Consider the following 13,406-nt stretch of genomic DNA (forward strand, 5'->3'; position numbering starts at 1 on the left):
AATAATAAATGTATAATTCATATGATAAACGATGAATTTCATAAAAGAGGAAGTGGAAACTATAGGAGTAATGATGCACTAGTCACTGATCTTATAATGGTTTAGATATGGATTTGTTTTTAGTTATTCAAGAACTTCAAGGTGAGAATATTAGTTTTTTTATTTATTATTTAAGAATAATATTATATTTTTTTAAAAAAATTATCTAATATTTTGATATGTCAAAAAATGTAAAAGTCGAGACCAATAATGGTGTATAAACATTTTTTTACTCAAATAATTTAACTCATTAAAGTGCTTATTTAAGATAAAATTATGATAATATTGGCAATGTTAATAGACATAAGGTCAGAACACCAAATACCTATGTTTTGTATAAACTACTTAGGAAAAAAACTTTTATTTTTATTAACTTATTTAACAATTCATCAAAGAAAAAACTCATTTAAGGTGAACATTGATTAAGAAATTAATATGTAAAAAGTTTTCCTTAAAAATTAAAATAGAGTCATATTGAATAGTATAAAAATATATTTTTCAATAAAGATATTTTACTTTTAATTTTTTAACTAGTGCACTAAGGAGTATTTTCTTTCTCACCTTCATTAAAAAATTCCTCTTCTACTAAACGTCTAGGACTATAAATGTGAAGACACAAAAGATGATGAATTTCATTGGGTCTTTAATGCAAAGCCCAAACACAGTAAGTTAAGGAGTGCAAGAGCTTTTGGGCCACGCACGTCTCTTCATGTATCTATCACCTCTTCAAGTAAGAGCCTGAAAAGTCAAATATAGTTCTTACCTACAAATTCATTCCCAAGTATTTCGTTATAACTGTTTTCTTATTTAATTCATAGATGACTATAATTGTTATATGAAATGAGTTCCTTTCAATGTACTTGATTCATTGTTTATAATTCAATATAAATATAACTTTTAGAATCGCGTAGCCTTTTTCTTCATTATATCATTTGTTTTGTTTAATAAAGTTGTAATGTGAATGTGGGTGTGTAAGTGCGTTTTTTCTTCTCTTTTATAACTTTTATTTTCTTTTTTACATTTTAGATTTAGAGCGTTATAATGTTTTCTCTTTTTTTTTTTTGGCTTTCATTTTATTATAGTTTAATTGTCGCACACTTTTTCCTTATTTATTTTATTATGTTTTATTATTTTTAATGTTGCAAGTTCATTTTTTAAGGTTATGTTTAATAATAGTGTTTTTTTAATTGGTACTAGTGTTAAAATAAGGTTTTTTTTATACACTTTCTATATTAGATGTTATCCATACATGACACAACATAAAAATTGTTGTGATGAGTGATGACATGCTTGTAATTATGTCAAAACATTGTATGATGAATGTTAACTTTCTCATCATGGAATCTTTTTTTTTTTTTTTAAGATGGGTAAGTCAACACCCGTCATAAAATATGTTAGGTAGCCTTCCAATCTTTTTATGACAATATTAACTTATCTTTCATAAAAAGAAACATTATGATAGATAAATTATAACCTGCCATAGAATGTTTTGTTATTACTCATGATAAGAGCGCAAAGTTTATGTTCCAATGTTTCATCTTCTTTTCCACATGTGATGTTAGAAGCGATTTTCGATGACTCCTCCATGCACACCATGTACTCATTCTAGTGACCATTGTGACGAAAATGTTATGGCGATCAATTCCCCCTTAGTTTGACAAGCTTCTTCTTTAGTTATCCCTTCCACGCTCTCAAGTTTGAAGCTTCACTTCTCCTTATTCGATGGTTTTTAGGGTTTGTGGTGAATAATATGCGTGTTATTCTGAGTGTGACTTTGCTCATTTTAGATTTGTTCATTGATTACCTGTTTACTCATTTCGGCTTTATTCATTAATTACCTGTTTGCACATTTAAGGTTTGTTCATTATATGTTTTGATGAAATTTATGTATGAGTTTTGTATGCACATAAAGAACTAATTTGAACATTAGTTAAATATTAGGTGTGTGTGATTCCCTCAAGACATGTATAATCATATGACAATATTATTAGTCAATTTAGATAGTTGGTAAAATTATAGACATTCTTAAGTTAGATAAAATGTAAAAATTTAGAAAGTATTAAATTATACCATTTATATAATATACTTTTAAATTAACTGAGATATACATTAAAAAATAATTAAAAAAAATGTTAGGTACATATATATATATAATATTAGACATTAATTTAAATATCTTTTAGGTACCCATAATTTTATACCTTTAGATAATCAGTAAATTTACGTTAGTATAATCAAATACAAATTGTTAGTTACACAATGCTAGACAATAAGAATTTAAATTAAAAATATATTAGTTTTCTGATATTAGTTAATTTAGAAGATATAGATTAAAAATTTAAAATTTTAATTAAAATATATTTTTATTACACTTTAAGTTAGTAATAATTAAATAAATACTTTAATTATTACTAGTATAATTTTTATTGTGTTGATATGGTGCATTACATGTTTATATTATATTGTTAACTTTATATGTGGGTTTTAACTGAGCATAGTTATATGCTTAGTTATCTCAAAGTGTTCTATTATAGTTGTTAGAAATATTGTGAACCTTAATTTTTTATTTGAGATTGAATACAATGGCTACACAAATAATGTATAATCATTGTATTAAATCTTGAATTATTTGTTTAGACAGTTTAAAAAAATATACATTTTTATAGTTAATTAATATACTTGTATGTGTGCCTACGTGTGTGTAGACACGCATGCACATACGTGTGTGTGGACGCGCATGCGCATGTGTGTGTGTGCATGCGAGTGTGTGCCTGTGTGTGTTAAATCTCATTTTAATTTTGATAAGATTTCGATGGAATGTATTTTTTTTGTTATTCTTTGAGCGCGTACTTGATTATGATGAATTTGATATCACTACTTTTATTTTGTAGACTTAGAGATCAATGCGAAATAATTATCTTTTTTATATCACGTTTTATGTTAGACGAATGCTCTGAAAGATCATAACTAGATGAGTTATTTACAGACAAGTGTTGAATATGAGAATGGAGTATAAAAGTTTTGTTTAGTTTAAACAAAGGAAATTTACAAATAGTAATAAAAGATTTTAATCAATTAAATAAAAATTATATAACTAAATAAATAACATTTTGAAATAAAATAAATAAATAATTAAGTAAAAGTAAGCAAATAATTATAAAGTGGTATTTTAGATTAAAAATTAATAAAAATAAGAAATTGAAATTAATTAAATAAATTTAAAGTATATAAACATTTTTGTAAGTTTGGTAATCAAGTAAAAAGTTTTGTAATTGAATAAAAAAAATTGTAATCCATCTTTCATTTAATCAACCAGTATTTTTTTTTGTGCAATTTATAAACCGTTAATATATGTAAAAAATTTTAAAAAAAAATTATGGTAGTCTCTAATGGTGAGAAGTATAAAAAAAAAACTGAATTAATGTCTATTTTCTGACAATTCTAAAATTGTTAGTAAAAGATCGCCAATAAATGTAATAATAATAGTTCTTTCTTACTATTTCTACATATTAGTGTGAAAATAAAAAAATCTAAAATCCACATAGTTTCAATTTTCATATGACACAAGTCTTTTATAATACTAAATGATCTTCTAATTTTATTTCTTATCTATTTCTTCTCCTTCAATCTTATTTTGTATGCTATTTCTTTTATTTTATGTTAAAACTTACAAACTTATTCAACATATTTCACCCATATTTGTTTTTGAAGCTAAATGAAAAAAAAAGATACAATGGGCTAATCTTGCCCAACTTGTCCACAGTTGGGCCAACAAAATAGGCTGGCAAAAGTTAGTGAGCCTTAAACTATTTCAATAAGTCCAAGTGATAGGGTCGAATTATGTGTTTTGAGTTGTGAGATTTATTTGATATCTTTATCTTGAAGTGTTTAATTCAAGTTATCCATTTTTATTTCTAAGAATAACTTTTCAATGAATATAATAATGAAAATAATAGGGTGTGAGAAAATAGAATGAATAAAAATATACATATTAATTATAATAAGAATAGAGTGTAAAAGCATGAAATTAGGAAGTGTATCGGATAGGTCTTGAACTCTCATATCGAGGACTTGTCGACTCTCACTCATATTTCATAAGAGTGTTCCCTTACCTGCGTAGTAAGTGTGAGCACTAATCGTCAGGTCAAGAAAGTAACATTTCTTAAATTGAGTAGTCCTCAGCGTGTCGAACACTTTCTTCTATGGGTGAGTGTAGCAAATAGTAACGTTCGATCATTACATGACAATAAAATATCTTTAATACACTTGAATGCCTTATTGACTATTGATAACATTTGATTGCCTATATATACACATGCATTTCACTTTCAAAAGGTACACTCATTCTTGAGATTACACTTATACACTCCAAACACTTGTTAACTTAAGCATCAAAGTCCTTTTTGTAGGTGCAACCACCAATTCAAGGACCAAAGACCAAAGATTTTTGGAAGAGAACGAGTACATTTTCCAACAAGTACATTTGGTGCACATTGTGAGGTCATAGAAAATTATTCCTATGGTTTCTATTGACAAACAAATGGCAAGAATAAGTGGATCAAAAAGTAGGAATCATGAAATGTTGGACAACACTCGCATGTTGGCAAATTTGCAAAGAAAGCTACAACAATGGCATAAACAAAGTGAAAGACAACAAAAGCAACCTAATGAGGAGATGACACTTCTTCAACCATTCAACAAGACTCAATTGAGTATGTCAAAAGGTGTATTCCTTACCAACAACATGGTTATCTCATACACACTACTCTCGAGTCCCTATACAACATAGTATCCCTATTATTGTTTGCCATGTGGGGTATAAACATCTTGGATCTTTTTCCTCCTGCTAAGGCCTTATGCAAATTTTTATTGGTGGTGATAGATTATTAAATAGATTGAAGCAGAACCACTTGCCCAAATCATGATAAAAAAATATGCAAAACTTCAACTGGAAGAGCATTGTTTGTCAAAGTTCTGGAATTTAAAAGACCATTATAATTGAGAATGGTAGGCAATTCACGAACATAAAGCTTAATGAATTATTTAAAGGACTTCACATACAACATTGATTCTCGTCTGTCGAGCACCCCAAAACAAATGGTCAAGTTGAGGCTGTTAATAAGGTCATACTAGGTGAACTAAAAAAATTAGGAGAGCAAAAGGCAAATGAGCATATTATGGGTTTATAGGTGCAACCCACACTCCACCACTAGAGAAACTTTTTTTTGACTAACTTATGGTGTTAATGCAATGCTAATAGTAGAGATAGGGGAAGCTTCTCCTAGAACAATTTGGCAAAATAATGATAACGAATATTCCTTCAAAATTGAACTTGAATTAATAAGCATTATTCAAGAACGAGCACAAACATAACAAGAAGTGAGTTATAAAAGTGAAAGCCAAAGACATTTCTCATTTAGTCAAAAAAGAGTTTCGAGAATGAGACTTGGTATGGAAAGTACAAGGCAAAAGCTCGAAAAGACACGACAAAAGAAAAGTTCTCGACCAATTGGGATGAATCCTTTAGAGTTACTTGAAGCTTAGATAATGGGGCAAACAAACTCGAATATCTTTCTAAACAAGAAATTTCGAGGACTCGAAATGCACCTCATTTAAAATTTTATTACAATTAATGTGTTTGATTTTATAACGAGGAGTTGTACTCTTTCTTATCATCGGTCTTTTTTCCCATAAAAGAAAGGGTTTTTGGTTGGGGAGGTTTTAACGAGACATACTAATATCATTGATAAAGTATTTATTTCTTCTACATGTTTAATAGGTATTGCTACAAAGACCTTGGTTGAACAAAAACTCTTAGCCAAGTAAAATAAAAATTCAAGTATAAAAGATTACGATAATAAAAAATTTTGAGAACACTTAAATACCGTATCGACTAATGATAACATTTTTTCCCTATACATACACTTGTATTTCACCTTCAAAAGGTACACTCATTATTAAAATTACACATATATATTCTAAACACCGATTAACTTAAACATCATAATTTCTTTTATAGACACAACTACTAATCCAAAAATTAAGAATCGAAGCATGAAATTTTTTTGAAAGAGAGTGGGTACCTTATCCAACAAGTATATGAATGTTATTTTTTTCCAAAATTGTTTTAAAAATAAATTTTGTAATCTTGTAATAATTCTAAAAAAATACATAAATCTTTATATTCTCGAAAATATTGTAAGTTGACTTCAAACAAATACAGCCTTTATATCAAATGCATTTTTTTTCTTCCTTTCTCCAATTTCTTCGCTTTTTTCAAACTATCAGTTAGCCTGTTGCTAAATGGAAACCGAATGAGACAATGAAATATAAGCACCAAAATGAAGAAAGAAAAGAAAGGCAAAATTGGAATAGTCATCTTAACATAACATGTATGCCAAATCGGTCTACACATGCCGGCCAATCACAACAATCCTTTTACGGCGCAATTTGAATCATCGTCAATCATAGTTAAATTAAATATGATTTAATTTAAATAATAATTTTTAAATATAATTTAATATAGAGAATCAATTTTATTAATTTGTGTAAAATTATTTTTTTATAATAGAACAAATATAATATATTGCTAATTATTTACAGGCCTAATTCTGCTTTTTTAATCTCTTTAATATTATAATTATATGATTTATTTAGTTTCTCAGTAATTGTATACTTTTAATTTTCAAATTTTAATTCAAATTTGTATTTTTTCAATTATAATAATTATATAATTTTAATTTCTTAAATATCATAATTATATATTTTATTTATTTATTTAAGTTATATATATTATAATCTGTACTCATGTATTAAATGATAAGTAAAAACTTGTATATTATGATATTTAAAAAAATTAAAACTACATTCTTAAAAGAACTATAATTATTCAATTTTAAAATTGAGAGTCAAAATTATACAACTACAAAAGTTAATAACTAAAATCGCTCAAATAAAATAGCTTTACTTCAACTATAATAAATACATTTAAGCGTAATTTATAATTAATTAATAGTATAATTATTTTTTATAAGAGTAGGTAACTATTAAACATGTAATGGATAAAAAGGTTACCAACTTTTGAGGAATAAAAATGAGTGGCAGGATAAGTACTAACTAGATTAGAATAAAAGGTGTGAACAGTTCACCATAAGGAGAGGGTGAGATTGCCGCCACAATAGTTTTCCATATATTTTATTCAACGCTGGAATTGGATAGCCACAGCCATTATGGAAGATGTGCTGAGATGTCAACAGATTTGGTTGCTTATGCGTTTATATCTCATTATTTCTGGCCTCATTATTACAACATGAGTTACGTTCTCAATGGGATAGGGGCTTGATGTTCTATTGGACCTGCTAACTTCGCAACTATATAAACTCACAAACTTATCAATTGGACTAAAAACAGTAGTGGAAAGGGATACAAAAGAAGATTGATCATGGCTTCTTCAATGAGGATCTCAAGGCTACTCTCTCGTTCTATTCTTCCTGCTTCCACTACTTTGTTTTCTAGAGGTACTTCTTGTTTGTCACTTCCAAGATCCTGGGGTGATCTGATTACTTTTGTTATAGGTTACTGAGAACATGTTGAAAATGAAAATGAATGATCTCCAATTTTGTAACTTTTTTGTTTGACTTATGATTGGTTTCTGGGGGATTTGGATCATTCTTTGATCCTTACTGTAGTTTCCAATTTCTTTGGGGGATTGGAGATGGTTGGATTGATCAAGTGTTATTTTTCTTGGAAAAAGAGAAAATTAAATACTTTAAAAAATTGAGTCTTGCTAACCAGTCACTTCTAAATTGGTGGTGAAATGGGGTTACAGAATTAATATGTGAAAAATTTCTATTGAAAACTACATTAGTGAACTTTTGTATTTTTTAACTTTTGTACTTTTGGTTTCTTAGAATTTTTTATAGAAACAAAATTATGACCATTTATGATTGACCGAGTGAGGGAGATAAAAAGTTTGGAACTTAAAAAGGATCCGTAACTGAAAGTGCTATTTGTGATGAGGCCAAGGAAGGTGTATGATCCATTCTGAATTGTCATTTATTGGGTGGCCCTATTTTTTTGTTTTCAGCTACCACCTGTTTCTTTCGCAGATTAACTGCTACATCAAGTACATGTTGTTACTTTCAGGGTATAGGTGTAGCAAATTGGAAGCCACTTCCTTCCTGGGACCATATCAATTTATGTTACATGCCATGATAAACCTAATTATGCCTTTTAATTGGTGTACTTTGGCCTTGGCTTTGATTTGGGGTTTTCATTAATGGGTTATTTCTTTTAGTAAGACTTTTTAGTTAAGGCTATTGACCCTTTTTATGATATTCAGGAGGGAGTGGTGCCCTTGGCACCCGGCTCAATAAGTACAGCACTGCTGCTGCCATTGAAGAACCAATTAAACCAACAGTTAAAGTAGAACACAACCAGCTCCTAATCGACGGAAAATTCGTTGATGCTGCTTCTGGTTAGTCCTTTTTTTCCACCCTCCCTAGTGTTATCCCCATTTTCATTGTGTCAGTTTGAGTTAATGTTTGTATACTTATTTTTTAATGAAATTAAATTTAGTTGTGTTCTGGATGGACTTCCTGTAGAATAACCTGGTGACAGTTGCATTCAAAGAGTGTAAACTCTTTGACCTACACTGCTGCTAGGTTATTCTAGAAGAGGTCCTTGTATCCAAACAAGTTAAAATTAATGTTTGAAGTGACCTGATATATATTGAATATTTTTATTCTAAATTCAAGTGAAGAAGAAAACGCTAAAAAATTTTATCAAATACAAAATTTACTAAAGTTGTGTCAACTGAGATCAGAATTGATTCTCAATATGAAACCAAACATTGTGAACAAAATTTTGATTTATCTAATGTGAATCCAAACACACTAGACTATTTGGACAAGAAGTAGGATTTCAAGGTGATTATAACTTATGTTGTGATTCCCCTGACATCAGGCAAAACTTTTCCAACGATCGATCCAAGGACAGGAGATTTGATTTCTCATGTTTCTGAGGGTGATCATGAAGATGTTGATCGCGCAGTCGCAGCTGCGCGCAAAGCCTTTGACCATGGACCTTGGCCTAAGATGACAGCCTATGTATTTTCACCTTTCTAGTTGTTCCTTAACAATGTACAAAGTCCATGATCTTTGTTCCCGTGATTACTCAACTTAATCCATGTTTTGTTTGCTTGTTGTGTAACATGTAGGAAAGACAAAGGATATTGCTGCGTGCTGCTGATCTGTTTGAAAAGCACAACGATGAGCTTGCTGCACTTGAGACTTGGGATAATGGGAAGCCATATGAACAATCTGCTAAAATTGAAATTCCAATGCTGGTTCGCCTGTTTAGATACTATGCTGGTACATATGTCATTTGTGAAAATAAATAAGCTGTCTGATTGTCCCCTTATTTTTAGTAAACGTCCATTTTAGTCACTAAATTTGGAAGCCATTGTCATATTAATTCTTGAAATTAAGAAATTATAAAATTAATCTCTAGAATGTCAAATAAGTTCTTAAATTTAATTACTTACTATCTTTTTAGTACTTGAATATAATTAGTCACATTTTTTTGAGTATTGGACTGATATAATTGTCCATTTGCACTTTCAAGGACTAATTTTACAATTTCTCAATTTCATATACTAATATAATAGTGGCTTCCAAATTCATGGGATGTTTACTCTTCTATGTAACTAGTACTTAGTACTAACATTTTTTACTTCCAAATCGCTCAGGTTGGGCAGATAAGATTCATGGTCTCACAGTTCCAGCTGATGGGCCATATCATGTGCAGACATTGCATGAACCTATTGGTGTTGCTGGTCAGATCATCCCATGGAACTTCCCTCTACTGATGTTTGCCTGGAAGGTTGGGCCAGCATTGGCCTGTGGTAATACCATTGTTCTCAAAACAGCTGAGCAGACTCCGTTATCTGCTTTGTATGCATCTAAGTTGCTTCATGAGGTTGGTCACAACTCACAATTCATGCTTATTTAAAACAAGATTGATTTTAGTTATTTTGTTTGAAGAATATGTTGAATGTTCATGCCAAATTTATCATGTCTGGCAGGCTGGACTTCCTCCTGGTGTTCTGAATGTCATATCTGGCTTTGGTCCAACTGCTGGTGCTGCTATTGCTAGTCACATGGACATAGATAAGGTATTAATATAATTAACTTTTCATTAGTATTCATTTTCACCTCCTCATCCCTTTGACCCTCAGCTATTAACTTGTTTTCTCAACATTGACAAATAAATTCCTTTTCGTGGTTGAAGGAATTAGTTTCTTGTGCCAAATAAAGTGCTTGTAGTCAAGCCTAGAAAAGTATGTGCATAGTCTTAACTCTAAAGTTGTTGTGATGTTGCATTTTGTCGCAGCTTGCTTTCACTGGTTCAACCAAAACTGGAAAAGTTGTCCTTGAACTGGCAGCTAGAAGTAATCTTAAGCCTGTAACTTTGGAGCTTGGTGGGAAATCCCCTTTTATTGTGTGTGAAGATGCTGATGTAGATGAGGCTGTTGAGCTAGCACACTTTGCATTATTCTTTAATCAGGTATATCCAAATATAAAGTTTGTCTTGTAAACAACTGTTTTTCAGAGTTCAGAAACAAATTAGTAGATTCTTTTTGTGACATTCAGGGGCAATGCTGCTGTGCTGGGTCTAGAACATTTGTACACGAACGTGTGTACGATGAATTTATTGAGAAAGCGAAGGCACGTGCTTTGAAGCGTGTAGTTGGTGATCCATTCAAAGGGGGAATAGAGCAAGGTCCTCAGGTAACACCCTCATCCATAATGTTTAGTATCAAATTGCATAGAAAAAACCATCGGAATGTACCTCAATTGGTTGAGTAGGGTGCGCAGGTGTCATAAATCTCTTGTAACTAAGTTCAATTTCAATGAATTAAAAAAAATACATAGAAAGAATTACACTAATTTGACATTTCCTTACATCTTTTAAAATGTATAGCTCTATTGATGATTTTGTGTATACCCCAAAAATCAGATTGATTCAGAACAATTTGAGAAAATACTGAAGTATATTAGATCTGGTATTGAAAGTGGAGCTACACTTGAAGCTGGAGGAGATAGATTTGGCAAATCTGGCTTCTATATTCAACCTACTGTATTCTCAAATGTCAAGGTATAGTACTAATAATATCTTTTAATTGTATCAAAGATGCTTAAAATGTGAGTTCTTGTTTTACTAATTGTAAAAACAACCAGGATGACATGCTGATTGCAAAGGAAGAGATCTTTGGCCCAGTGCAATCCATATTAACATTCAAGTGAGAAAAGTGATTCTTAATTTCAAATGATGTCAATATCTTTGTGTTATTGCTCCATGCACTAATTTGTTTTTATTTTTTTATCATAGGGACCTTGGTGAGGTGATTCAAAGAGCAAATAACACAAAATATGGGCTTGCAGCAGGGGTGTTCACAAAAAACATTAACACAGCTAACACTTTGACACGAGCATTGAGAGTTGGAACAGTGTGGGTGAACTCCTTTGATACATTTGATGCAGCAATTCCCTTTGGAGGGTACAAGATGAGTGGCCACGGAAGAGAGAAAGGAGAATACAGTCTCAAAAACTACTTGCAAGTGAAGGCTGTTGTTACATCCTTGAACAACCCAGCTTGGCTTTGAACATCATTACCTTAATTTGATGAGAAGATTAATAAATAGGATCCAATAATTAAATTGGATTTATTCCATTCATAATATTCTATGCTATGGTGCAAAGTTCAACTTAGAGGTGGATTTCTGGCTGCGATTAGAATCAAATTTGCATAATGATGGATGTAAAGCACGTACTACCTGTGTGATTCAGCTAATAACGATTTAATATATAGAGGATAAATTGGGAGAAAAAAAAAACTCATAAGCTCTTGTCTTTGATCCCAATATTGCAATGTAGTGCATATTCTCTCCATGAGACCCAAGGAGAATAGTTGTAATATTGTTATTAAAAACATTAGAACCTTAAATTTGTAAAAGTATATGAATCATAAACATGGTTGCTAGGAACCAGAAGTTAAAGTTGTTGCCAACAATTTTTCAAAATTTGTTAGCCTACAAACCGACATAATAATAACTTGTAAATGATAATTAAAAAAAAACATAGCTTAATATAACTATATATATAAAATGATTTAATATAATTATTGAAGTTGTGAGTTTTGAACGTCTGTAGATATGCTGATAATAAAAATATGAACTGAATGAAACCATATATCCATGATGATTTTCCACATTGGTTATAAAATTATATGATGGTATACCAAGTTGATATATATATATATATATATATATATATATATATATATATGCAAATAGCAATGTTATTTTTAATTTTGAACCCTTTGAATTTTATCTATGACTTATTAACTCCTAACTTCTATGCATCTAGATGCTAGAGACTAAATGACTATGGACTTTCATAAGTTTAAAATTAATCATAATTGAGTTGATCTGTAGAACGTCAATCACCTAGAACTGATTCACTTATAACCAAACCATAATTCGAGTTCGGTAATTCAACCATATACATTAAGATATAAGTAATGATTATTCACATGAAGATAAACAATAAAAACTGATTTAGATTAATAGAAATAAAAGATAATATGAAAGTACTATATAAGGATGAAAGTAGATAAGAATAATCAGATTTTTACACATAATCTCATTTTATGCTCCGGATATTAGATTGCCTTAGGTTACATATTAAAACAAATTCATATATTTTGATAATGAAAAGAATAAATGTAATTCGATTTATGGTGCAAATAACCTCAAAGATCATTATTGTTGTCTTATTCCTGCTTTACAAATAACCTCAATTTGATCCGAGTGTCTTCTATTCTTTTTCATGCTCATTCTTTAGCAAGATTTTTTTTGTGGAGGTACCCAATTGTAAGACAATTTCAATAGGGGAGTTGTAATTTTTTCTATTCTTTAGCAAGATTTTTTTGTGGAGGTACCAATTGGATGACAATTTCAATAGGGGAGTTGTAATTTTTTCTGTTCCAACTCTCTTTGTTATTAACAAGTCCAATAGAGTTGGCGGATTACCGAAAGACTTTAATGATACCATGTGAATATAAGGTTGGAATTCTTACTAACGATCACATTTACTACATTGTTGAACGCAACTAGGATGTCTTAAATCTCATTGCGTGTGCGCAACCTTCTCTTCCTCTGTCTTTTGTGTTTATTTTCTTGAAAACTTATTTTTTAGTTATAAAAAAGACAACAACAAAAAAAGGAACAAAGATTGTCAAGTTTTGAATTGGGTAGGCGACGAAAAGATGATTAGGAAAATTATGTAATCAAACAATTAAGTCAA

General features: G+C 30.1%; 1 protein-coding gene across 1 annotated transcript; it reads left to right on the top strand.

Moving 5' to 3' along the window:
* The first annotated feature begins 7,250 nt into the window (after positions 1 to 7,250).
* On the top strand, positions 7,251 to 12,111 carry LOC109801228 (benzaldehyde dehydrogenase, mitochondrial). Its single transcript, XM_020362248.3, has 11 exons — positions 7,251 to 7,556; positions 8,381 to 8,515; positions 9,004 to 9,146; positions 9,257 to 9,410; positions 9,788 to 10,017; positions 10,124 to 10,213; positions 10,432 to 10,605; positions 10,692 to 10,829; positions 11,059 to 11,196; positions 11,280 to 11,341; positions 11,431 to 12,111. Exons 1-11 carry the CDS (start codon positions 7,481 to 7,483, stop codon positions 11,702 to 11,704), a joined length of 1,614 nt encoding a protein of 537 aa, XP_020217837.1. The 5' UTR covers positions 7,251 to 7,480; the 3' UTR covers positions 11,705 to 12,111.
* Positions 12,112 to 13,406: the final 1,295 nt, after the last annotated feature.

The sequence above is a fragment of the Cajanus cajan genome, chromosome 11, assembly GCF_000230855.2.
Source record: "Cajanus cajan strain Asha chromosome 11, NIPB_CcT2T_4, whole genome shotgun sequence".
Lineage (NCBI taxonomy): Eukaryota > Viridiplantae > Streptophyta > Magnoliopsida > Fabales > Fabaceae > Cajanus > Cajanus cajan.

Excerpts from the sequence above, each read along its gene's own strand:
- LOC109801228 (XM_020362248.3), top strand. The coding sequence starts at position 7,481 with ATGGCTTCTTCAATGAGGATCTCAAGGCTACTCTCTCGTTCTATTCTT. Across the intron at positions 10,018-10,123 it reads CATCTAAGTTGCTTCATGAG|GCTGGACTTCCTCCTGGTGT; the intron begins GTTGGTCACAAC and ends CATGTCTGGCAG. Across the intron at positions 10,214-10,431 it reads GTCACATGGACATAGATAAG|CTTGCTTTCACTGGTTCAAC; the intron begins GTATTAATATAA and ends ATTTTGTCGCAG.